The sequence below is a fragment of the Hypanus sabinus genome, chromosome 15, assembly GCF_030144855.1.
Source record: "Hypanus sabinus isolate sHypSab1 chromosome 15, sHypSab1.hap1, whole genome shotgun sequence".
In the NCBI taxonomy this organism is placed as follows: Eukaryota; Metazoa; Chordata; class Chondrichthyes; order Myliobatiformes; family Dasyatidae; genus Hypanus; species Hypanus sabinus.
In genome coordinates, this window is record NC_082720.1 from 50,776,973 (window position 1) to 50,804,650 (window position 27,678).

Below are 27,678 nucleotides of genomic sequence, written 5' to 3' on the forward strand. Positions count from 1 at the left end.
GTACTTGTTAACCTACCTGGTATGCTATTAGTCCAAGATCTGGTCAGGTGTAACTGCGTTGTCTTCAATGGTTCCCCTCCTCCCACAGTCCTAACAATTTTAAATCCAGTGTCCTGTGCTGACTCCAACCAAGCAATTACTTACCATGTCTTATTAATTCTCTACTAATTAACACCTGGCCCTGAGACCGAACCTGAGATCACTATCTTGAGGTGCTGCTTTTCAATTCCTTCCCTAACTATGACTTTACTACCTCAGCCCTATTCCATTGACTATCAGTTTGTTTCGACAGGCATGGCAACACCTATCTCCTCTCCTTTCCCCCTCAAGCATATTCTGCATCCAGTCAGTGATATCCCTTGCCTTGATAAGAGAGAGGTAGCAAACCACCTGGTCACATATTATTATCAACGGAAATGTGATCAGCCTCCCAAAGACTGAATCCTGAATTACTACAGGACTCGCACATATCACCATATTCGCTGAGCGTTCCTCGCATCACGTGGTCATTCACCATGTCCGGAAGAGGTGGACTCCAGGCCAGGCTGAGATGCAGAGGAATGAAATTCACTCTATCCAACATCTTGACTGCAAATTTACACACTGGTGAACAAGATTGTGGATTGTTATATCAGAGGGAAATAAGGATTTGTTGTGTCCTGAGTTTCACGGAGACATGGCTCAATCTGAACATGCTGGATTTGGTGATCAGACCCAAAGGCTTCTCTATACTCAGAATGGACTGAACTGATCATTCAGAGAAGGCAAAAAGTGTCTCTGTTTAGAGAAGCGTCTGTCTTTCATGATAAACTCGATGTGGTGCTTGAAACTGGCAGTTTTCTCGTACTATTGTTTACCCCCATTCTACTTGCCTGCAGAGTTTTCCTCTGAGATCCTGACCACAGTTTACTTAACACCAAAAGTTGGCAGTAACCAGGCAATTGAAATACTGAATGCTGCCATAACTAAACAACAGCCCACCCTGCCACATTTCGAATCATAGTTGGGGACTTCAGTCAGAGTTGTTTGAAGAATTCTCTGAACAGTTAGCATCAGCATATAAGTTGCAGCACCAGGAGACCCAGCACACTAGACCACTGCTGTACTATGGTAAGAATAGGCTACTGTTCCATGCCCAGAATGCATTTTGGGAAATCTGCTCACTTGACTGTCCATCTCTTAGTTGCATACATGAAAGGTTAAAGATCAAGGTTCCAGAGATAAGGACAAGAAAGAGGTGGTCACAGGATTCAAAAGGGTGGCTATGAGATTGCTTTGAGTCAGTGGACTAGCCCTTGTTCAAGGACTCATCAGAGGATCTGAATGAATATACCATAGTTGTGATGGACTTATGACAACAGTCGTGGATGATTGTGTCCCTACAAAATCATTTTGAATCATCCCCATCCAGAAGCTTTGCAGTCTGCTGAGGACCATATCAGTGATATTCAGGTCTGGTGGCCGAGTAAGATACAAGAGGTCCTAATACAATATCTGGAAAGCTATCTCAGGCGCAAAGTGGCAACTCGGGACTAAACTTGATTCACTGAAGAATGCTCAACAGCTGTGGCAGGTCTGAAATTACCTCTTACAGAGTGCAACCAAATGACAGAGTGACAACAAGGCTTCACTTCCACATGAGCTCAATGTCCTTTATGCTTACTTTGACCATCAAAACATGGAGGAATCTTCACAAACTCCCAAAGCCTTTGCTGACCCTGCAATCTCAGTCTCTGAGGCAAACCCATGGAAAGCATCTGGTCTAGATGGGGTACTTGGCCAAGTACTAAAGACCTGTGCTGATCAACTCAACTCCGTCACTTACAGATCTTGAGTTCGGATTTGCAACAGTATGTCCTCCGCAATCTCCATCAGCTCAGGTGCACCACGAGTGTGCTTAGTCCTCTGCTCTATTAGCTTTATACTTATGAATGCAGGGCTAAGCACAGCTCCAATGCCATATTTAATTTGCTGATGGCACTCTGACATTGGCCAGATCAAACGTGGTGAAATAATAAGCATATAGGATGGAGATTCTAGCTGAATGTTGCCACAGCACCAACCTTTCACTCAATTGCAGCAAGACCAAGGAGCTGATTATTGCTTTCAGGAGGAGGAAACCAGAGGTCCATGAGCCAGTCCTCACTGGGAGATCAAATTCCTTGGTGTTATCATTTCGGAGGATTTGTCTTGGGCCCACCAAGCAGGTGCAACTACAAAGAGAGCACAATAGCACCTCTACTTCTTTATAAGTTTGCAAAGATTCAGCATGATATTTAGAACTTGACAAACAAATAGATATGTGGTGGAGAGTATCTTGACTGGTTGCATCATGCCGAGTTATGGAAACACCAATACCCTTAAGTGGAAAATCCTCTAAAAAGTAGCGCATATGGCGGAGTCCACCACTTAGCACATCTACATGGAATGATGTCGGAGAAAAGCAGCATCCATCATCGTGGACCCCCACTACCCAGGCCATGCTCTCTTCTCACTGCTGTCAGCAGGAAGAAGGTACGGGAGCCTCAGGACCCACACCACTAGGTTCAGGTACAGTTATTGCCCCCTTAGCCATCAGGTTCGAGAACCAGTGGGGATAACTTCACTCAACCTTTCTTGCTGTATCACTCAACTGGTCCCACAACCTATGAACTCACTGTTGACAACTCTTCATCTCATGCTCTTGATATTTATTGCATATTTACTTATTATTGTTATTATATATTTTCTTCTGTATTTGCACAGTTTGTTATCTTTTGCACATTGATCATTTGACTTTGCTGTTGGTGTGCTCTTTCATTGATTCTATGATGCTTCTTGGATTTACTGAGTATGCTCTCAAGAAAACAAATTTCAAGGCTTATTTCTGGTCGCATACATGTACTTTGATAATAAACTTACTTTGTACAATGCCAAACTGGGACTGCACTCTTCCACTGTATTGTTACCCTTATCAGTGCTGAATATCAGGGTCACACATCCAATGAACTGTCATGTTGTCTGTCTCTTCCTGCCCTACGAACAAGTCACTCTCTTACATTCTGGCATCATCTTGTTGTGGGAGGACCAACCCTGAATCCTTGAGCCATATAAACACTTTGCCATCCATTTGCCCTCTAGTGAAAGCAGCTTCCCGTAACAGTGCAGAAAAGAACCTGCATCTCTAAAAGCTAGTTCCTTAATGACAACATCAAACAACAGCTGAGGCATGAAGGTAAGAGGCTCACCTGACTCTTATTCAAGTATTGATATGTGGTATGTTGAAGGAGGTAAATTAAAGGGACAATAGGTTCAAAACTCAACAGATGCAAATTATGTTTGCGGATCAATGCGGAAAAAATTAAGTGATTTTTTTTTAGAAAATCAATAAATGTCTTAAGTTTTGGATCAAACTAAAGAATATCATAGAGTAAAAAATTCTGTAGATGCAGAAAATTAAGAGTAAACACAAGCAAAATTTTGGAGAAACTCAACACGTCAGGCAGCATCTATGGAGAGAAACAAGGAGCCAGAGTTCCGGGCTGTGACCCTTCATCATATAAAAGAATCTTGTATTTGACCCATTGGTCTAGAAATTGTACTACACCAAAATGTATGAACTAGACACCCATTGTTTGGGTTATGGAGCAACTTACAATAGCACAGTCTTGTCTCGGTCTGTATGCATGGATGTCCAGAGTAACACGTATACACCTGGAATATGATCACTATCACCTTTCTGGAAATATGTTATCTTATCAACCATAGCAGATAATCAGCTGCAAAAGAAAAAACTTGTGAAATCAATGCTATGTTGAATTATCTCCTATGAAGACCCAGAAAGTCTTCATTGGAGATGATGTGTTGACTTACAAAGAGGGAATGAAAGTCAGAACTGGCGGGGCATTTGGTGCCTTTCTTTTTGAACATTACACCACAAAAATATGATTTATTTGTACTGGTTTTGAGATTGGTTTATTATTGTCCTGTTTACCAAGATATAGTGAAAAGCGTTTGTATGCCACCCAGGTAGATCATGTCAGACATAATTTCACAGAGGAAGTAAAAAGAAATCAGAATATGGAATATAGTGTGACAGTTACAGAGAAAGTGCAAGGGCCACGACGAGTTTGACTGGGAGACCAAGAGTTCTTGATTAAGCTTATGTCAGGTTCACTCAAGAGTCTGACAACAGCGGGATTGAATCTGTCCTTGCATCAGGTGAGTCATGACCTTGGTGCTTTTGTCACAGCTCGGCGAGAGAATATCAAAACTGAATTGGACTTAGAAAAAATACGAACATTTTGAAGGAAGCTAAGAGATTAAATTTCTGCCCTATCATTTTAAGATGAAGTAGTTCCCATTTTGGGTGTCACAATATTCCAAATATTCTGCAAGGAAATGTCAGACTCAATGAACATGATTTTATTCTTATGATTCAACATTTTTCATACAGAACACACCATTAGCTTTCTTATTTACAAAATAATGGAAGGCTCGCCCAACAGAGAAGTGATAGTTTTTCAATAAAATTGGGAAGTCCTTGAAATATGACACTGTGCATTAAAAAGGAGTTGGACGTTTAGCTCCTCAGACTTGCCCTGTTATTCAAAATGATCATAACTGATCTTCCCTGTGCCTCATCTCCTCTTTTATGCCAATTTCCCCACTGCATTCAATTTCCTGATCTACCAAAAATCTATCCATTTCTTCTTTAAATGCCCCCAAAAATGTGGCCTCTACAACTTTCTAGAGCAGAAAATTCCAGATGTTCACCATTCTATGAGAAGTTCACACTCATCTCAGTTTTAAATCACTGTCCCTGAATAAATAAAGAAATACCATGCAGGAACAAACCCCTTTGGCCCATGAATTCTGTTGTGACTATAATGCCAAATTAAACTAGACCATAAGACCATAAAACGTAGGAGTAGAATTAGGCCATTCAGCCCATTGAGTCTGCTCTGCCATTCCATCATGGCTGAGCCTGGATCCAACTCAACCCAGTACACCTGCCTACTCACCATATCCCTTGTTGCCCTGACCACTCAGGAAATAATCAACTTCCGCCTTAAATATATCCACGGACTTGGTCTCCACTGCCACCTGTGGCAGAGCATTCCACAGATTCACTACTCTCTGGCTAAAAGTGCTCCTCCTTACCTTTGTTCTAAAAGGTCACCCCTCAGTTTTGAGGCTGTGTCCGCTAGTTCTGGATACCCCCACCACAGGAAATATCCTCTCCACATCCACCCTATCCAGTACTTTCAATATTTGGTAGGTTTCAATGAGATCCTCCTGCATTATTCTAAATTTCTGTGAGTACAGACCCAAAGCTGCTAATCGCTCCTCATATGTTAACTCCTTCATTCCCGGAATCATCCTTGTGAACCTCCCCTGGACTCTCTCCAATGGCAACACATCCTTTCTGAGATGTAGGGCCCAAATCTGTTGACAATACTTCAAGTGTGGCCTGACTAGTGTCTTATAAAGGCTCAGCATTATCTCCCTGCTTTTATATTATATACCCCTTGCATTTGTCACATTGCATTTGCCTTCTTTCCCAAAGACTCAACCTGTAAATTATCCTTCTGAGAATCTTGCACGAGGATTCTCAAGTCCCTCTGCACCACTGATTTTGAACCTTCTCCCCATTTAGAGAATGGTCAGCATTATTGTTCCTTTTACCAAAATGAAATATCACACATTTCCCAACACTGTATTCCATCTGCCACTTTTTTGCCCATTCATCCAAGTTGTCTAAGTCCTGCTGCAATCACATTGCTTCCTCAGCACTACCTACCCCTCCAACTATCTTTGTATCATCACAAACTGTACCAAAAATCATCAATTCCATTATCCAAATCATTGACAAACAATGTGAAAAGTAGCAGTCCCAATACTGACCGCTGAGAAACACCACCAGTCACTGACAACCAAGTAGAAAAGGCTTCTTTTATTCCCACTCCCTGCCTCCTGCCTGTCAGCTATTCCTCTATTCACACCAGTATCTTTCCTATAATGCCATAGGATTTTATCTTAAGCAGCCTCATGTGTGGCACCTTATCAAATGCCTTCTGAAAATCCACTGCCTCTCCTTTATCCACTCTGCTTGTTACTTCCTCAAAAAACTCTTAACAGATGTGTCAGGTAAGATTTTCCTTTACAAAGGTTAGGCCAACTGGCCTATAATTTTCTATCTTTTGCCTTCCTGCCTTCTGAGAATGGAGTGACATTTACAATCTTCTCAGACCTCCAGGACCAAGTGATTCTTGAAAGGTCATGACCAATGCATCTGTTAACTCTTCAGCAATCTCAGGACTCTGGGGTGTAGTCCATCTGGTCCAGGTGACTTATCCACCTAAGGCCTTTGAGTTTGCCTAGCAGTTTTTAATTTGTAATAGCAAAGGTGCTCACTCCTGCTCACTGACACTCATGGACCTCTGGCACATGGCTAGTGTCTTCCACAGTGAAGATAGATGCAAAATACCCATTAGGTTCATCTGCCATTTCTTTGTCCCCCATTACTACCTCACCAGCATCATTTTCCAGTGGTCCAGTATCAACCCTCACCTCCCTTTTATTCTTTATATAACTGAAAAACCTGTGGTGTCCTGCTTTATATTATTCGCTAATTTGCTCTCATAAGTCATCTTTTCCCTTCTTATAGCTTTTTAAGCTGTCCTTTGTTGAATTTTTAAAAGCTTCACAATCATCCAACTTCCCGCTCACTTTTGCTATCTTATTTGCCCTTTCCGTGGCTTTTATGCTGTCCTTAACTTCCTTTGGCAGCCAAGGTTGCCTACCCTTGTCATTTGAGAGCAACAACTTCTGTAAACTTATCTATCCTGCACCTCGTGAACTATTCCCAGAAACTTCAGCCATCTCTGCTCTGCCGACATCCCTGCCAGTATCCTCCTCCAATCCACCTGGGCAAGCTCCTCTCTCATGCCTCTGGAATTCCCTTTATTCCAAGGCGACACTGATACATGTGACTTAAGCTTCTCCCTCTCAAATTGCAGTATGAATTCAATCATATTATAAGACTGTAAGACTATAGACTATTAGATATGGGAGCAGAAGTAGGCCATTTGGCCCATCAAAGTTTGCTCCGCCATTCAATCATGGGCTAATCCAATCCTTCCAGTCATCCCCACTCCTCTGCCTTCTCCCCATACCCTTTGATGCCCTGGCTAATCAAGAACCTATCTATCTCTGCCTTAAGTGCACTTTAAATCAGCAGATTTACCACTCTCTGACTAAAGTAATTTCTCCAAATCTGTGTTCCAAGTGGACATCCTTCAATCCTGAAGCTGTGCCCTCTTGTCCTAGACTCCCCTATCATGGGAAATAACTTTGTCATATCTAATCTGTTCAGGCCTTTTAACATTCGGAATGTTTCTATGTAATCCCCCCCTCACTCTCCTGAACTCCAGGGAATACAGCCCAAGAGCTGCCAGATGTTCCTCATACAGTAACCCTTTCATTTCTGGAATCATTCTTGTGAATCTTCACTGAACCCTCTCCAACGTCAGTATATCCTTTCTAAAATTAGGAGCCCAAAACTGCACACAATACTTCAAGTGTGGTCTCATGAGTGCCTTATAGAGCCTCAACACTACATCCATGCTTTTATATTCTATACCTCTAGAAATGAATGCCAACACTGCATTACAATCACTTTCTCCTAAGGGTTCCTTTACATTAAGCTCCCTCATAAGATCTGGGTTATTACACAGCATCCAATCTAAGGTAACCTTTCCCCAAGTAGCTCAAGCACAGGCTGCTCTAAAAATCCATCCCGTAGGCATTCAACAAATTCTGACTCTTGCAATCTGACACCAACCTGATTTTCCCAATTCCCTTGCATATTGAAGTCTCCCATTACCACTGTTACATGCCTTTTCCAGCTCCCTTTGCAATCTCATTCCCGCACCTAGGCTACTACTTGGAAGCCTGTATATGATTCCCATAATGGTTTTTTTTAGATGTGCAGTTTCTTAACTCCACCCACAAAGACTCAATGTTCTCTGACCCTTGTCACCACTTTCTAAAGATGTAATTCCATCTCTTACCAACAGAACCACTTCACCGCCTATACCGCCCTACCTGTCCTTTCGATATAAAGTATATCCTTTGATGCTAATCTCCCAATTAGGGCCTTCTTTCAACCACAACTCAATCATGCCCACAGCATCATACCATCCAATCTCTAATTGTGCCACAAGTTCATCCACCTTATTCTGCATGCTATGCATATTTAAAAACAGCACCTTCAGTCCTGTATTCTTTGCTCTTTTGAATTTTGCCTCTGTGGTACAATTTAACTCTTTGCTCTCTCTGCATTTGTACTTAATCATTGGCTTGTCCTTCCTTACATTCAAGTTACACCATCATCTACTTGTAAACCTGTTGGCTTATCCTCAGCTCTATCATACTGGTTCCCATCCCCATGCCATATTAGTTTAAACCACTCCCAACAGTTCTAGTAAACCTGCCTGCAAGAATATTCGTCCCCCTCAGATTCAAGTGCAACCCGTCCCTTTTGTACAGGTCCCACTGGCCCCAGAGGAGGTCCCAGTTATCCAGAAATATGAATCCCTGCCCCCTGCTCCAATTCTTCAGCCACACATTTATCTGCCACCTCATTCTATTCCTATCCTCACTGTCATGTGGCACAGGCAGCAATCCCGAGATTACTACCCTTGAGGTCCTACTTCTCAGCTTCCTTCTGAACTCTCTGTATTCTTTCTTCAGGAGCACCTCCGTTTTTCTTTCTATGCCATTGGTACCAATATGTACCACAACTTCTGGCTGTTTACCTTCCCTTTTCAGGATATTGTGAATATGTTCAGAAACATCACAAACCCTGGCACCTGGGAGGCAAACTACCATACGTGTTTCCTTTCCACATTGACAGAATTACCTATCCATCTATTGTCTATAACCCCCTGACTATAGAGTCCCCTATTACTGCTAGCATTCTGTTCGGTTCCCTGCCTCTCTGAGCTACAGGGCCAGAGGCATGGCCGCTTATGCTTCCCTCAGGTAGGTTGCTCCCACCAACAGTACTCAAAATGGAGTACTTATTGTTGAGAGGGACAGCCACAGAGGTGCTCTCCTCTATCTGGCATATTTTCCTCCCTCTCCTGTCACCTATTTATCCTGTAGCCTTGAGGTGACTATCTCCCTGTAATTCCTATCACTGTTTCACCTTCCCTAACAAGTCAAAGGTCATCGAGCTGCAGCCCCAGTTCCCTAACATGGTCTGTAAGGAGCTGTAGCTCAATGCACTTAACGCAGGTGTAGCCACGGGGGGGCTGCTGGAAGTCTCCCAGATATCCCACATCTGACACCCAGATCAGAACACTGGCTCTGTAGACATATTCTCTCAAGATTAAAACAAGAAATAAGGAATGAATTTACCCACTTACCTTGCCTCTGCCTTTTCTCACCGAAGCCCTATTGAGCCAGAGCCTTCCTACTCTGACGGCGACCACTCGTAGAATGACTGCTCCACAAGGCAGTACCCCTCTTTTACAGAGACTGGATTTTTAAATCTCATGGCCTGACCTGTGCAGGAATGCTTCTGGTGCGTCTGTGCAGTACTCCAATCAACTAATCTCATGTGATCCACATACCGCCATTCTCCACATGTTCATGTGTCTGACTACATGCCTCTTAAATCCATTAATCATGTCTACTTCTAACACCACCTCAACAGTGCATTTCAGGCACCTATTATGCTCTGAGTAGGAAAGCTTGTTATGCGCATTTCCTGTGGACTTTCCTGCTGTTGGCTTAAAGCTGTGTCCTTGAAGAGTGGACACTTCAATCTTGAGAAAAAGACTCTACTTACACTATCTGCCTCTCATAATTGTATTTTTTTTCAGATCATCCTTCAGCCTGTGACACTGCAGAGAAAACAATCCAACTTTATGTCAGCTCTCCTTGTAGCTAATGCTCTCTAATCATGGCTACATCCTGACAAACTTATTTTGCATCCTTGCCAAAGCCTCCACGTCTTTCCTATAATGGACTATTTTGAATTGCAGACAATACTCCAAATGAGGCCTAACCTGAGTTTCAAACAACTGCACCACATTTTCTGGCCTCATGTTTGATCCCTGACCAATGATGGTTGGCAAGCATGCAAGATGCCTCCTTTAACACCTATTTGCCTGTATTGCCACTTTCGGAAAGCTATGTACTTGGATGTAAGATCCCTCCGCACATCATTGTCCTCAGGTCCCACCATTAACGATATACTGTCTCTTTATATTTGATCTTACAGTTGTCCAGATTAAATTCCATCTGCCATTTCCCCACTCGCACCTGCAGCTGAGTTGTATCCTGCTGTATCCTTTGACAAGCTTTTCTGATATCCACAACTCCACAATTTTCTTCTTGTGTGTCTTCAAACTTACTAATCAGCCCATCTACATTTCTGACGAAGTCCTTTATAATCCTTTATAAAGTGGGGGTGGAGTTGGAAGTGTTATGAAACCCCGTAACTGGGTCACTTACCAGCAAAGATAGAGAGGTCCGTTGAAGTCTGATGGTACTATTTTTAACAGTATTTATTGATAAAGGGGCACAAAAATAAGATTAATGCAAACATACAGATAACATACGTCGTCAATACTAAATCTAACAGCGCGGATATAATAATAATAAGAAATGGCTCTATCGTTGTCTAGGGGATAATGTATTGTCCGATGGAAATATAAGAGTCACTGTTAGTTCGTTCAAGCTGCAGCGTTTTGGGTTTAAGAGAGAGACGGGTTAAACTTGGTCAGGTCTTTTATGATGCCAATCCTTTGAGTCGGGGAGTTGGTTTCCCCATTGTTAGCTAAAAGCCGTTTTCCGTGATACAAGCCACTAGTTCCAGGCAAACGGAACCGAACACACGTGGCCTCCTTCCAGTGGCTTCCGCTATTACAGGATCGCTAGCGTTTCTTCTGGTGCGTCTGAGGGGCTTTTCCCACAGATCCTGTTTTATCCTGACTCACAGGGTCGCAGATGTCAATCAGGTTGGGGGTGATGCAATCCCTCCCTCAACCAGCCCACTTTGCCTGAGGGCTTCCACGTAGCACAGTATTGCAATACACAAGTTGGTCTTCAAGAGACAATGGCTGTGTCCCGTAGCTTTATATCGCCAGGGAGAATGAGACATTCCGCAAGTCTCTCTCTCTCTCATTTCCTAGGTCTCCTGAAGCAACCCAATAGTGATCTTGCGATTCTCACAAAGGAGGGGGCTGCAGGCATAACACCCCCTTTCTTCAACGCATTTTCATCAGTGGTTAAAACAAAGTAGTACAGAGTCTTACAGGATTGTAGAATCTAACACAATACAAAAGCTTTTCCTTTTTACTACAGAGTAATACAGTTATACCTTCAATTCCGCATCTAGATAAACAGTCCACGAGCACATTATCACTTCCTTTAATATCTTAACATCTTGTACCTTACTAAAGTCTTGTAGCATCAGACTTCAATTTAATAACCACCTATTTTTATTTCTTTCCTTCAGCAAACAAAACTAAGGAGTTGTGATCTTAGCTTATGTGTATCTACAAAAGTTCATGCAAATACTAATCTTTCTGTTGTTTTCAAACTTAACAGGCAGGCTTCCATGGGGTTGTCTTTATTATTCATATGTTTTGTCAAAATCCCGTACAACCAGCTTTTGCTATTTAAAAATGGCGTCCCCATTAACCGTCGCCTCTTTTCCGGTTAGTTCCCACGTGGGGAGCTTGGGTACCCTGGCGAAATAAACTCTCGCCCGCTTCTTCCATCGGAGTTATTTTATCAACACCTTGTCCCAAACTTAGACCATCTTCTGAATTTCCACCCAATTCTTTAATTTTACACAGGTTGCTAGCCCTCTCTTCAGGACCCTTCAGGCGATGTGTTTTCAGTTCGAACTTGTTGTTCAAGCAGCATTTCAAATTCTGCCTTTTCACACCACACTCTGGAATAACAATAGCACGGGGGGGGGGGGGGGCCTGTCATCTCCCGACTTAATCTGTAAGCGATCCGCAGGTTTTAAAATTTCTTCATTCGATTTGGGAACTACATATTTCCTGTTTCCTTCAATAATAATATTTATCTCCCCATTTTTGAGCTCCGCATTAACTTTGAACACACCTTCGAGCACAAATACCTGGGAACTCTCACTTCCCACGATTACCAAGGTTAACCCTTTCTTCACTGAACCAAGTCTATCTGATCCACAAGGACGGCCGTCCCCTTCAACTGAATCAAATACCCCAGACTTTTTCTGAGCTCCGTTACTAGGTTCAGTACCAGATGCATCCCCATCTTGGACACACTCAAACGGGACATTGGCCTCTTTCAGGCTTTCAATACCCATACCCGGTCCAAATTCTAAATTCCCCTGATTCTCCCAGCTACTCTCTGGGCAACTCCCTTCCAGAGTAAACTCAACCCCACGGGCTGAAACAACCTCATCTGCCAACACAGCAGACCTCTTCAAGGTAAGGGCACCCTTTTCATCTAGGACTGCCCTCATTTCATTATCGGGAACACCTTTAGAATTTTCAACTTCTTCAAACAGTTCTGCCAACCCAGACAGATCATCCAGGTCCAACCCTGGACCTTTTAACAGCCCTAGCTGTTTCTCATCTTTATCTTCTGCCTCTAAAACTTTTCTCCTCACTAAGGGCAGGTCTACCTCCTCTCCATTACCCTCTTTCACTTTACTACTGTTCGTTTTACCACCCTCTAAACCCTTGTGGTACAGGGTCGGTAAAAACTTCTCGGCCAAATCAAAAGTGGCCAGATTTAAACTGCTCGTTCTCAGCTGCCTTTCTCGACAGGCTGCGAGTGACCACGCATGTGGGATAGATCTGGGACTCTAGGGGCGGGGCCACCGCACTCGCCGGTCGGCTGGTCCTCGTCATGGCTGTCCAAACCTTACCACCTGCTAAATCGTTACCGAGAAGGACGTCCGCGTCAGTTCTCGGGAATTCTGATCACACCCCTATTTCGACTGGTCCAGATACCAGCTCACAATCCATAATGAAATTATGTAAGGGCACCACTTCTGTCCCTTTACTTATTCCTTTCACAGCTACCATTCTCGTCTTGCGACCAAACTCTAGTATCTTACTGCTGATTAACGACAGCTCAGCCCCCGTGTCTCTCCAGATCCGTACGGGAACTGGTGTGTCTCCCTCCCTCACAGACATGGTTCCGTGTGACAGACAAGTCTCAGACCCTTCTCGTACTCTGGCTACCCGGGGCTCTCTTGGCGATTTACTGATTACAACGGCACATCCGATAGGGACTGCTGCTTTCCCTGTCTCTTTCCTCGGAGCAAAGCACCGAGATGCAATATGCCCCCCCTTTCCACAATTAAAACAGGTCAAGCCCGGAAATCTCTGGCCGTCTGGCCTTTCCCCCTCAATCTTACCACTAGCTCCCGGCGGGACCTCTGCCTCAGCCGGCGGACTTACTTGATCATTCCCACAGTCTCTCTGGGAACTTTTATTCGAGGAAAACTTTGTCTTGTGGGTTAGGGCATATTCATCTGCGAACCTAGCAAATTCTGAGATGGACTTATTCGGCTTCTCGTTCAAATACATCCGGATATCCTCCGAAACACAACCTTTAAATTCCTCAATCAGAATTAACTCCCTGAGATGCCAATAATCCTCCCCCACTATCTCTGCTGTGCACCAACGGTCCATGAGCACCCCCTTCTCATAGACAAACTCGGTGTACGTCTGATTCCTTCCTTTAAATTTCTAAACTTTTGTCTATACGCCTTAGGTACTAGCTCATAACTCCGGAGAATGGCCACCTTTACTTTGTCATAACTCTCCTCCTCTTCCTCCTCCATGGCCAATGCCGTATGTGCCCGCTGTGCCTTCCCTTTTAACACACTTTGTAACAACGCCACCCACTGATCTCTGGGCCACTCCTGATTCACTGCCACCTTTTCAAAAAGCAAGAAATAGCTATCAACATCTGTCTCCTCGAACGGAGGTACAAACCTCGACTCTCGACTAACATTGAACCGCTCCTCTCAGTCTGACCCCGGAGTTCGTGGCTCTTGCCGTAACTTCTCCATCTCCAAGTCATGTTTCCTCTGTTTCTCTGCCTCCCCATATCCTCTCTCCTTCTCAGCTCTTTCTTTCTCTTTCTCAGCTGCTTCCAGCTGTTTTAACCGAAGTTCATGCTCTCTTTGTTTCTCAGCTCTTTCCTGCTCCCGTTTCACCTCTAACTCCTTCAGCTGGAGCACATGCTCCCTCTCTCTCTCAGCCCTTTCCCTCTCTTTCTCTCTCTCGGCTCTTTCATTCTCCTTCTCAGCTGCCTCCAGCTGCTTAACTTAATTGAATGTTCCAACTTTAATTTCTCCAACTCTAACTGAGCCGTCCCACTAGCTGGTACCTTTTCAGGGATATTTTCCAATACCTCAGCTGCAAACACATTCTTCCCGATATAATACTGAGTTATTGCCCTTCGCACCTCCCGCTTTTTCATTGACAACCTCACCTCTGCGAGGTTTAACCCCTTCGCCAAATTTATCAAGTCTGATTTGGTGGCCGCCTCTAGCGCCTCCAGAGTCAGGTTTTCTATAAATTCACCCACATCCATCTTTGCTGGTTTCCCATCTGGCTACTCGTGTACCAGATCCAAGTTTGGACTTACAAGCCCGATTCACTGGCCTCCCAATTTGCTGTCAAATCCCGAGATGAGAACTCCAATTTGTTACGAAACCCCGTAACTGGGTCACCTACCAGTAAAGATAGAGAGGTCCGTTGAAGTCTGATGGTACTATTTTTAACAGTATTTATTGATAAAGGGGCACAAAAATAAGATTAATGCAAACATACAGATAATATACATCATCAATACTAAATCTAACAGCACGGGTATAATAATAATCAATAAGAAATGGCTCTATCGTTGTCTAGGGGATAATGTATTGTCCGATGGAAATATAAGAGTCACTGTTAGTTCGTTCAAGCTGCAGCGTTTTGGGTTTAAGAGAGAGACGGGTTAAACTTGGTCAGGTCTTTTATGATGCCAGTCCTTTGAGTCGGGGAGTTGGTTTCCCCGTTGTTAGCTAAAAGCCGTTTTCCGTGGTACAAGCCATCAGTTCCAGGCAAACGGAACCGAACACTTGTGGCCTCCTTCCAATGGCTTCCTCTATTACGGGAGTGCTAGCGTTTCTTCTGGTGCGTCTGAGGGGCTGTTCCCACAGACCCTGTTTTATCCTGACTCACAGGGTCACAGATGTCAATCAGGTTGGGGGTGATGCAATCCCTCCCTCAAACAGCCCACTTTGCCTGAGGGCTTCCACGTAGCACAGTATTGCAATACACAAGTTGGTCTTCAAGAGACAATGGCCGTGTCCTGTAGCTTTATATCGCCGGGGGAATGAGACATTCTGCACGTCTCTCTCTCTCTCATTTCCTAGGTCTCCTGAAGCAACCCAATAGTGATCTTGCGATTCTCACAAAGGAGGGGGCTGCAGGCGTAACAGAAGATTGTGGCAGGTGAATGATAGATAAAAGCAGACAAAGAAAGAGGGGAGAAAAAAAGATGGAGCAAGGTAGGGGGCAAGGTGTGTGTGGATTGGAGAAAACTGCTGGAGGGAGACACAGAGGAACACCAAGCACTAACAGAGCAGCAGAAGTCACAGCGGTGATTTCTGTAGAGCAGCACTGGTCACAGATCTCCAGTCAGAATAACACTCCTCTACCACTGCATTCTGTCTTCTATGGACAAAGCCGGTTTAAATCCAATCAGCCAAATCACTGTAAATTCCACTCATCTTAATCTTCCAATCTTCTCGATCAGAGTACCATGAGGGACCTTATCAACTCTCTTACTAAAGCCTATGTAGACAACAGCCACTGCCTGTGGTGAACTACATATACCTGTCTGGACAGCCCCCCCCCCCCCCCCCCGCTGACTGCTCCTGTGGCTCCTCCCACGGACCCCGGTATAAAGGCGATTGGGGCCTGAGCCCTGCCCTCAGTCTCCAGGATGTAGTATGATGGTCAATTGCTGCTTGTTCTTTCTTCCAGTCAATAAAAGCCTATATCTCGCCACACGTCTCAGAGAGTTATTGATGGTGCATCACTGCCCTACCCCTATTCTTGCAAACATGTTCCCTGAAACCCCCTAATGATCTTGTGTTTCAAGATGATCAGCCCTCATTCTTCTAAACTCAAATGTTGTAGATCTGGGTTCTTAGGACAAAGCTCTCATCCTAGGAATTGGCCCAGTGAATCTCTTTGGAATTTTACCATTGTCAGTATGTCCTTTATTGGGGAAGGGAAAGGAAATTGTGATACAGTACTCATCTATAGCTTCACTAGTGCTCTGCGCAATACTTCAGTTATTCTAAATTCCAACCCTCTTGTAATAAAGACTACTCACTACGTTTTGTACCCACATGCTAACTTTTTGCAATTCATATAGAAGGACAACTCTGTATTTCACTCATCTGAGATCTTTAGGAGAGAATAATAATCAAGTGGAATGTATGCATTTTGGGCAATCAGTTTTATCAAAACACAGATTTACAGAGAATTAATGGAGAAATTTCAAAATGGTGATTTTGAAGATTGTTTTTATTATTTAACCATGAATCAGTCTAGAATGGGGAACTGCATTTTTTTGAAGATTGGAGTATTGTATGGTGTAAATAATTTAAAAGGCAAACACGAGGAAATCTGCATTTGCTGGAAATTCAAGCAACACACACAAAATGCTGGCGGAACACAGCAGGCCAGGCAGCATCTATAGGGAGAAGCGCTGTCGACGTTTCAGGCCGAGACCCTTCATCGGGGAACTTCGACAGGGCTTCTCCCTATAGAAGCTGCCTGGCCTGCTGTGTTCCACCAGCATTTTGTGTGTGTTGCTTGTGTTTATTTAGTTCTTTTTGCCTAGATGTTGATCAGAAGGGTAGGAACTTCATGATGCTGTGGAATTTGCCAGGGGGCAGGAAATCCATTTAATTCAGCAGCCATGTGATAGAGCAGCTTTAATTCATCCACTCCTTTTATATATTGATTCCAGTTTTCCCAACCAATGAGGCAGAGCAGACATAGTAATAATAAGCTTGTGTGTTTATAAGTACATTGCGATCATATTTGATGGATTCTATAATTACTTACATTACAAATGAAGAAAAATTCAGTGTATGTAAAAGCAATCACCAGACTCAATGATGTGTTGATGAATTGACAAAGGTATACAGGTGCATCATATACACTAATAGCAGGATCAAGAATCCTAAATTGTCACTTGGACTGAAGGTGACAACAGAAACGAGCATGAAATTATAACGCATATGTACTCAGTGGCCACTTTATTCTAAATTCAAAGGTGAAAGTAAATTTATAATCAAAGCACATATATTGTTTGCACTGTTGTAACTATGTGGTTTTGTGCAGGTCTTGTAGCTTTAGTTTTTGGTCTTGTTTTGTCTGGTGGTTGTGGAGCTCCTTTCTGGGGAACGCGCTAAGACAGTAGCGCGATATTAATACACAGCAGCCTCTCTGGACTCTGGATTGGGGATTGCCAAACGTTATGTGAATTTTCTGGTGTAGTCTGTTTTGTCATATGCTTTTGTGATATCATTCTGGGGAACATTGTCTCATTTTTTAACTGCATTGCATTTGTAGTTTCTAAGTGACAATAAACTGAATCTGAATCTGATATGACACCATGTACCACTCTGAGACTCATTTTCTTGCAGGCATACGCAGTAAATCCAAGTACTGTAATGGAATCAATGAAAGACAGCGTTCAACAGGGTAGAGAAACAATCAATGTGCAAAAGACTACAAACTGAGCAAATACAAACAAAAATCATAATAATACATAAATTACCAATTGATAATGTGAAGATGAGATGAGGAGTCTATGAAAGTGAGCTCATTTTGCGGGAACAATTTAGTAAAGTTGAGTGAAGTTATCCCCATTGGTTCAAGTGCTTGATGGTTGGGGGTAATAACTATTCCTGAACCTGGTGGTGTGAGTCCTGAGGCTCCTATACCGTCTTCCTGGTGGCAGCAGTGAGACGAGAACATGGCCTGGGTTGTGGGGATCCCTGATGATTATCTCCTGTGATAATGCTTCATGTAGATTTGCTCAGTCGTGGGAGGGCTTTACCTGTGATGGACTGAGCCATATCTACTACTTTTTTAGATACACCTATACACCTGCTCATCAAAGCAAATATGAAATCAGCCAATCGTGTGGCAGCAAGGAACTCTGGATAAAACTTGCAGACATGGTCAAGAGGTTCAGTTATTGTTCAGACCAAACATCAAAATGGGGAAGAAATGTGCTGTAATTGATTTTGATCATGGAATGAATGTTGGTGCCAGATGGGGTGGTTTGACTATCTCAGAAAATGCTGATCTCCTGGGATTTCCGCACACACACATCTCTAGAGTTTACAAAGAACGGTGCAAAAAGCAAAAAAAAAATCCAGTGAATGGTGGTTCCGTGGGTGACAACTTGTTAATAAGCGAGGTCAGTAGAGAATGACTAGACTGCGTGACAAAAGTGGTGTGCTGAAGAGCATCTCTGAGTGCAGAACACATAGAACCTTCGAGTGGTTGGGCTATAGCCGCAGAAGTCCAGACTGGGTTCCACTGTTGTACCTAATAAACAGTCACTGAGTGTAAATGTTAATGTATAAATTACATTGAATAGTAACCAATCAGCACTTTAGTGTGGTCATGGCAAATACTTCTACTCTGTTATTTTAATATAGCCATCAATACATCTATTATTCATGCTAGTAGTTATTCATCATGCATCCTTTCTCACATCAGTTTGCAGAGGTAATGAAATGTACAAAATCTTACTCTTTCACTCGATCCTTTTTTTTTCCTTTGTTACAATAGTGTGTTCTAAATGTTTTTTTAAAACTCCATGAATTTCCTCAGAGTAGCTTCACTAATAATAGTCCAGCAATCTTATTTACATGCAAAAATGGGGTAGCGCCTCACTTTTGACTAATAAGTTGAGAGGGGTGAGGGATTAGTTTATTGACATTTTCTTAAGGAAATATTTAAAATGCATTTAATAATTTTGTTCAATCTATTTGAAATGACCTATCACATGCGTAACCTAACACAGCCCTACATATTTGTCCTAATATGTAATATTTCTTTTGTTCCCTGCAAGTTCGTTGCTCACCCTAACTGCCAGCAACAGCTGCTTACAATTTGGTATGAAAATCTCTCAGGCTTGCGTCAACAGTCCATTGCTGTGAAGTGCTTGGCCGTCTTCGGTGTCACCATAGGACTTCCGTTTCTTGCAATTGGATACTGGTTTGCTCCGTGCAGCAAGGTACAGGTTTTTCTGTCAGAGGTTTACTTGAATAACTGTTAACTATTATGTATATTCACTATCTGTTTAGATTTATAAATGGAGCTTGATTAATTTTAAATTATGGCCTCCCAATTGCACACTAAATTCATATAACTCTCGTGCAAAGGAAGCTATTAAATGCTATTAGAATTGTCACCTGTGGTTCAGTGAGCCAATGGTAAAATAGTGATTGAATCACATTAATGCAAATCCAGGTTACATTGAGGAGACTATGAAATTTATCCAGCGATTTGTATAGTTCCCTTTTATCAGAAGTCTATCGCCTTAACACATCTCAAAAATGGTAGTAGTCTTTGCAGCCACAATTTGGGATCTTTGTGTTGGTATCTTTTATAACTTTTCATTAGTAGCGTTGCTCATACTAATTTAGAAATACCCAGCAAACCAAGCTGTATATGTGGGAAGAAAAACAGTTTCAGTTCAGGAATCCTTTCTTTAAAGTTGAAAAGGAGACAAAAGAAGCTTGTATAGTGACAGGGATGGTGGGGAAGGAAAGTGGTCTCTAAGGGGGTAAAATTAGGGTGGGCTTGGGGAGAAGCTGTAAACAGGTTACCATGTAAATGAGTGAATCGGAGCAATTAGGTGGTGAGAATGTAGACAAAGGCACATACACAAAAGAATATGGGAGTTGAGAAATGCAGAGGGGAAGAAATCCCTGGGTAGAACAGGCTGAGCATATCCTCCGTCTGAAAGAGAAAAGAAAAAAACACAAACAAGCTGGGCTAATATCACAGATGGAAGACTAATGACAAAGAAATCAAGTTAGCTGAACTTGTAAAATTCAGTATTGAGTCCAGAAAGCTGCAGTGTGCACAGTCGGAAGATGAGATGATGCTCCTCAAGCTTGCCTTGGGCCTCAGAGTGGCGGTGGGATGAGAATATAAAATGGCAAGCGACAGAGAGCACAGGGTTGCACCTCACACTGAATATGGATGTTCTGCAAAGCAGTTTTCTAACTGTGTTTGACTTCTCCAATATAGAGGAAAGCACAACTGGTCATAGATCTCCAGTCAGAGAAACCAATGTGCTATGTCACCTTGGATCCCATGTAACTTAATCTTCTAAATAATCTTACCATAGCGACCTTGTAAAGTGCCTTGTAAAAGTCCACGTAGACAATATTCACTGTCTACCCTTATCAGTCGTCTATGTCACCCCCTCATGAAATGCAACGAAATTTATAAGATATGAATAGCCCCACACAAAACCATCATGACTATCCCTAATAAGCCCATGCCTTTCCTAATGTAAGTAATTTCTTTCCAATGGCTTCCCAGATGTATGGTTCACCTACCTTTAATTTTTGCATTATTCATATTGCCTTTCTTAAACAAAGGAACAACATTGGCTATTCTCCTAACCTCTGACACCTCATCTTTGGCTAAAGTGCAAACAAAGATCTCTGCCAGGACTTCAGCAATCTCCTCTCTTAATTACTTCTCTCAATAACTCGGAATATATCCCCTCAGGTTATACATCGTAACTACCTTAATGTTCTTCAGGAACCCAAAACCACCAACTTCATAGCAACATGCTCGATGGTTGTAGTCTACACCACACTGATCTCACTATACTCTATGTCGTTGGTCAATACCATTGTATTTAATATCTCACCCAATGGCTCCTGACATAATTTTCCTCCTTTCTCCATGGTCCTCCTTCATCTTACCCTTTATCTAGCTACGCTCTTCCTTTTAATGTACATATAAAATACCCTTGGGGTTTCCTTAATACCACTCACAAAGGCCATATTATGACCCCTTTAGCCCCTTCTGATGCCCTATTTAAATCGTTCCTTCTTTTATTTATATTCCTAAAAACCCTGTCTGAGTTTAATTTCTTAAACACTACGTATAATTTGATTCAACAAAATTCCCTATTTTCTAGCCCTCAGATACTTTGGCATCCAATTTGTTACATATTTGTCAGCAAGCCTTATACACGGTATCTTAACAGACGTTTTTTCAAAGCCAATGACATCATTCCCATCCATCTTCTGCATGGTGCTATCAAACTTCTTGGTCCAACTCATTAAACATGTTTCGTCAAAGACAAACCTGTTGCCAGTTATACTTTATTAGAATCTGCTACTCCATATGGCTATTAATTTCTTCCTGAAATATAATTTTTGAAAGGTTTTGTACCACCAATATTGAAATGACCATTCTACAATTGCCAGGTTTCTCTTTTCCCCTTTCTCAAACAGTGTGTAATATTTCCTAATAGTTCCTACCTGCAGGCATGAACATTCAACTCACAGACCTCCGTTGATACCCCTGCTCCCTCCTTACCCCATCCCTATCTATAATTTTTGTCTGGTTCTCTTTCTCTCTCTTTTTCCCCCCTCACCATAATCTCACCCCAGCCCTACCTTTATTTCTGTTTTATTTCTCATAATTCTCCCCTAGCCTATTTCCCTCCAGCCTATCACTTCCCAGCTCCCTACTTCTTATCCCCCCTCGACCATCCCATGTTACTTCACTCCTGATGAAGGGTTTCGGCCCGAAACGTCGTCACTACCTCCTCCCATAGATGCTGTCTGGCCTGCTGAGTTCTGCCAGCATTTTGTATTTTTATTTCCTATCCTCTAATCCTTTGTTAACATCCTTCCTTTAAGAATATACACCCTTGGAGCCTCTTTACAGTTGAACAGGGTGTGTATTTTGATAAAAGATTCAGGTTTGAGCAGGATGTTAGGCCAGGTGCAACTCAATAGACAATAAACAGTAGGTGCAGGAGTAGGCCATTTGGCCCTTCTAGCCAGCACCGCCATTCATGGCTGATCATACACAATCAGTACCCCGTTCCTGCCCTCTCCCCATATCCCTTGACCCCGCTATCTATAAGAGCTCCAGAGACTTGGCCTCCACTGCCTTCTGGGGCAGAGCATTCCACATATCCACCACTCTCTGGGTGAAAAAGTTTTTCAGCATCTCTGTTCTAAATGGCCTGCCCCTTATTCTTAAACTGTGGCCTCTAGTTCTGGACTCACCCATCAGCGGGAACATGCTTCCTGCCTCCAGCGTGTCCAATCCCTTAATAATCTTATATGTTTCAATCAGATCCCCATTCATCCTTCTGAATTCCAGTGTATACAAGCCCAGTCACTCCAATCTTTCAACATATGACAGTCCCGCCATTCCAGGAATTAACCTTGTGAACCTACGCTGCACTCCCTCAATAGCAAGAATGTCCTTCCTCAAATTTGGAGACCAAAACTGCACACACTACTCCAGGTGGGGTTTCACCAGGGCCCTGTACAGCTGCAGAAGGACCTCTTTACTCCTATACTCAGTTCCTCTTGTTAAAAAAGCCAGCATGCCATTAGCTTTCTTCACTGCCTGCTGTACCTGCATGCTTGCTTTCATTGACTGATGTACAAGAACACCTAGATCGCGTTGTATTTCCCCTTTTCCTAACTTGACTCCATTTAGATAGTAATCTGCCTTCCTGTTCTTGCCACCAAAGTGGATAACCTCACATGTATCCACATTAAACGGCATCTGCCATACATTTGCCCACTCACCCAACCTGTCCAAGCAACCCTGCATTCTCATAACATCCTCCTGACATTTCACACTGCCACCCAGCTTTGTGTCATCAGCAAATTTGCTAATGTTACTTTTAATCCCTTCATCTAAATCATTAATGTATATTGTAAACAGCTGTGGTCCCAGCACCGAGCCTTGCGGTACCCCACTGGTCACACCCTGCCATTCCAAAAGGGACCCGTTAATCGCTACTCTTTGTTTCCTGTCAGCCAGCCAATTTTCAATCCATGTCAGTACTCTGCCCCCAATACCATGTGCCCTAATTTTGCCCACTAATCTCCTATGTGGGACTTCATCAAAAGCTTTCTGGAAGTCCAGGTACACTACATCCACTGGCTCTCCCTTGTCTATTTTAATAGTTACATCCTCAAAAAACTCCAGAAGATTAGTCAAGTATGATTTTCCCTTCATAAATCCATGTTGACTCGGACTGATCCTTCTACTGCTATCTAAATGTGGCATAATTTCCTCTTTTATAATTGACTCCAGTATCTTTCCCACCACTGATGTCAGGCTAACCGATCTATAATTCCCTGTTTTCTCTCTCACTCCATTCTTGAAAAGTGGGACAACATTAGCCACCCTCCAATCAGCAGGAACTGTTCCTGAATCTATAGAACATTGGAAAATGATTACCAATGTGTCCATGATTTATAGAGCCACCTCTTTAAGTACCCTGGGATGCAGACCATCAGATCCCGGGGACTTATCAGCCTTCAGACTCAACAGTCTATCCAACACTGTTTCTTGCCTAATATAAATTTCCTTCAGTTCATCCTTTACCCTAGTTCCTTTGGCAACTATTACATCTGGGAGATTGTTTGTGTCTTCCCCAGTGAAGACAGATCCAAAGTACCTGTTCAACTCATCTGCCATTTCCTTGTTCCCCATAATAAATTCACCCGTTTCTGTCTTCAGTGGTCCAATTTTGGTCTTAACTATTTTTTTGCTATTCACATACCTAAAGAAGCTTTTGCTATCCTCCTTTATATTCTTGGCTATTTTACCTTCATACCTCATTTTTTCTTGGCGTATTGCCTTTTTTGTTATCTTCTGTTGCTCTTTAAAAGCTTCCCAGTCCTCCAGTTTCCCGCTCATCTTTGCTATGTTATACCTCTTTTATTTTTATATATTTTTATACAACTCAGCACAAAACTTCATCCAGGTAAGGTGAGTTACTGAGTAATACCCGATATGAACTCACATGTGATATTTCTCAGCAAACTGCCCTACCTGGATAAGTATTTGAAGCTTCCTCCTGAACAGTTCAATACTGTGATTCGAATTTATATTTTTGTGGCAGCGATTGGATTAGACCTGGGGGAAAAAGATCAAATACTCATTCTCAGGTAGCTGAATATAATTCTATAAGAGGATTAAGAAAAACACAGCCAACACTTCTGCAAATTCTGCCTTTCAACAGCCAATGAAGCCTCCTGGCAAGGCTGGATGCTTATCTGATTTAGCCCCCAACCTATTTTTAACTACCTAGTATCCAAGAAATGTCCTTGTAAAATTTTCTATTCAGTCCTCAAAACAAACTAACAATAGATTTAACTGGAGAAACACACACAAAGTACTGAAGGAACTCAGCAGGTTAGGCAGCCTCTGTGGAGAGGAATAAGCAATTGACATTCCATGCCAAAACCCTTTATCAGGACTCACTAAGTAGATTTAACTATTTAACATACATCTACTAAGATACCAATGCAGATAGCCTAAATTGTTAACACTTAGGCATCATGTTTTGTGGCATCATTCTCCAATTTGTTTGGGAGAAGCGTCTTCCTCACCTCTAGTTTCTCAGTTATGTTTCCAAACCACATGCCTAATCTTCACTTTTTTACCGACTATTTTTTCACAAGATTGTGTTTCTTTGTTATTGCTTAAGTTCAGAACAACAAGACATTATGTTTTGAATTTCAGTAACCTGTTACCTAAAGACAAGATTACCATCATAAAAGCAATCTACTGGAGGAACCCCAGCCCATCGAGTGGCATTGTGGGAAGAAATGAATTGTCATCATTTCGGGTAGAACTGAGAGAGGAGAGGCACGATGGCCAGCAGAGAGGGGAGACGAGAAGTGGCAAGAAGGGATTCAGAGGTGATGGGTGGACTGAGGAGGCATGTAAAATGACAGGCAGGTAGAGGAGGTGAGCAGGATGGAGTTAGAAGATTGTGGCAGGTGAATGATAGATAGAAGCAGACAAAGGTGGGGGAGGAAAAAAAGATAGTGCAAGGTGGGGGGAGAGGTGTGTGCAGATTGGAGAAAGCTGCTGGAGGGAGATAAAGAGGAACACAAAGTACTAATGGAGCAGATAAAGATAAGTGGGAGGTGGGGGGGGGGAAACCTGTGTGTGAGGGTTGTGGATGAGCCAGGAAAGGGAAGGGCATAAAGAAGGGTGAAGTAGAGCTTGGGGAGGGCAGGAAGGGGGGAAAAATGGAAGCACAGAAGGATCAGAAGGTGAAGGACAGGGGGTGGCAAAAAAGTAGCTAAGAAGAGGAGTTCCTGGAATTAGAGAACTCAATTAAATATTAAGTTCATATCTACCCAGATGAAATTCTGTATAAGATCTTGTTCTTCCAGTTTGTTTGGCTTCATCCTCGCAATAGAGAAGACCAAGCATAAACAGGTCAATGTGGGAATGGAGAAAGGAGTGGAAAGGTTAGCAAATGGGAGCTTGGGATGGCCATTCCCTTTACCAACATTCTCATCTGCCTGTCTGAACTTGTTCTTACCTTAAACAACTTGTCTTTTGACTCCTCTAAAAGCAAAGGTGTAGCCATGGGTACACACATGGACCCCACGAATGCCTGCCTTTTTGTTGGCTACTTGGAACAGTCCCTGTTCTAAACCTCCTCTGGTACCACACCCAATACGTTCTCTGTTACACTGATGACTGCATTGGTACTGCTTCCTGCACCTGAACAGAACTCAGTAATTTTTCTCACCTTTGCCACCAAATTCATGTGGACCATTTCTGATAGTCCTCTCCCTTTCCTGGATCTCACTACCTCCCTCTCAGGAGACAAACTGTCCACTAATATTTACTATATAAACCCACTGATTCCCTTCACTACCTACAATACACCTCTTCTCATCCTGTCTCTTACAGTGACACCCTTCCTTTCTCCCGGTTTCTCCCTCTTCAATGCACTTACACTCAAGATAGTTCTTTCTGTCCTAGGACACCTGAAATGTCCTCCTTCTTTCAAGGAGTGAGGCTTCTCTTCTGTGGTTTTTAATGGAGTCTGATCTCACTTTTCTTCTGTTTCTCATACTTCTTCTCTCACACCAGCTCCTCACAGTCAGAACGGAGATAGAGTTCTTCTTGCCCTTACCTTTCACCCCAAGAGCCTGTGCCTAGCTGCAACATAATCACACATCCTCTCCTCCTCACCCTTACCACCTTCCACAGTGACGACACCCTCCATGACTCCTTGGTTCACTCATCCCTCCCCTACTCCTGGCAGTTTCCCCTGACACAGTACATGTTATACTTGTCCTTACACCTCCTCCTTCACTACCATCCAGGGACCTGAACAGTCTTTTCAAGTGGGACAAAGTTTCACTTGCATCTCCTCCGACCCTATTTCATAGAACACCTATGCCCAGTCTGCCATGGTCACCCCAAGCTCCCAGTTGTCCCCCATTTCCACTTCCCTCCCCATTCCCACACTGACCTGTCCATCCTTCTCTACTGCAGGATGAAGCCCAACACAAGCCAGAGGAGCAACACCTTACACTCTGCCTGAGTAGTTTACAACCTAATGAAATGTATAATGAGTTCTCCAATTTTAGGTACTCCAAATTTTTTATTTCATATCCTTCTCCCTCTCCTTACCCCTCTCCATACCCCCTACCCCCTAACCCCCAATGCATTCTAAAAATCCCCCAGTCCTCCTATTTTGTCTGTTTCCCACTCACCCTACAGCTCCCTTCATCCATCTTTGTTCCCTACCCCCCGCCCCCCGCTCCATCCACTCACTTCACAAATGGGAATTCCCCACCCCTACCTCCCATGCTCCCCTCCCCCATCTGGTTCCAACAACTCCATTCTCCCCAAATGCATCCGATTCTCACCTTTACTTCTTGGGACCCGCTTCTGGTAGCATTTTGTATTCCTGCTTATCTCCCTGCAGGCCCTGTCTCCCATTTTCACAAACCTCCCCCTCCTTCCTTGCTTCATCTGTTGATTTTTTTTTCTTTTTCCTCTCTCTTTTTGTCTGCCTCCATCTATCACTCATCTGCCATCGCCTTCCATCTCCATCCCCTCACCTGACACCACCTGCCTGTCAGCCTACGCTCGCCTCAGTCTAGAATCTTTTCTCACCATTCCCCTTCTCCTGTCCATGCTGGCTACCGTGCCTCTCCTCTCTCAGTCCTGTCATCCTACACTCGCCTCAGTCTAGAATCTTTTCTCACCATTCCCCTTCTCCTGTCCATGCTGGCTACCGTGCCTCTCCTCTCTCAGTCCTGTCATCCCACACTCGCCTCAGTCCAGAATCCTTTTCTCACCATTCCCCTTCTCCTGTCCATGCTGGCCACCGTGCCTCTCCTCTCTCAGTCCTGTCATCCCACACTCGCCTCAGTCCAGAATCCTTTTCTCACCATTCCCCTTCTCCTGTCCATGCTGGCTACCGTGTCTCTCCTCTCTCAGTCCCGTCATCCTACACTCGCCTCAGTCCAGAATCCTTTTCTCACCATTCCCCTTCTGCTGTCCATGCTGGCCACCGTGCCTCTCCTCTCTCAGT

General features: G+C 43.2%; 1 protein-coding gene across 4 annotated transcripts in view; it reads left to right on the plus strand.

Moving 5' to 3' along the window:
- Positions 1 to 27,678, plus strand: part of LOC132405512 (short transient receptor potential channel 7) — a 115,970-nt gene that overhangs the window by 60,273 nt on the left and 28,019 nt on the right. For all 4 annotated transcript variants that reach the window (XM_059990387.1, XM_059990385.1, XM_059990386.1 and 1 more), the window contains exon 3: positions 19,165 to 19,329. In XM_059990387.1, the coding sequence (XP_059846370.1) occupies positions 19,165 to 19,329 (165 nt within the window). The remainder of the gene's footprint in view (positions 1 to 19,164; positions 19,330 to 27,678) is intronic.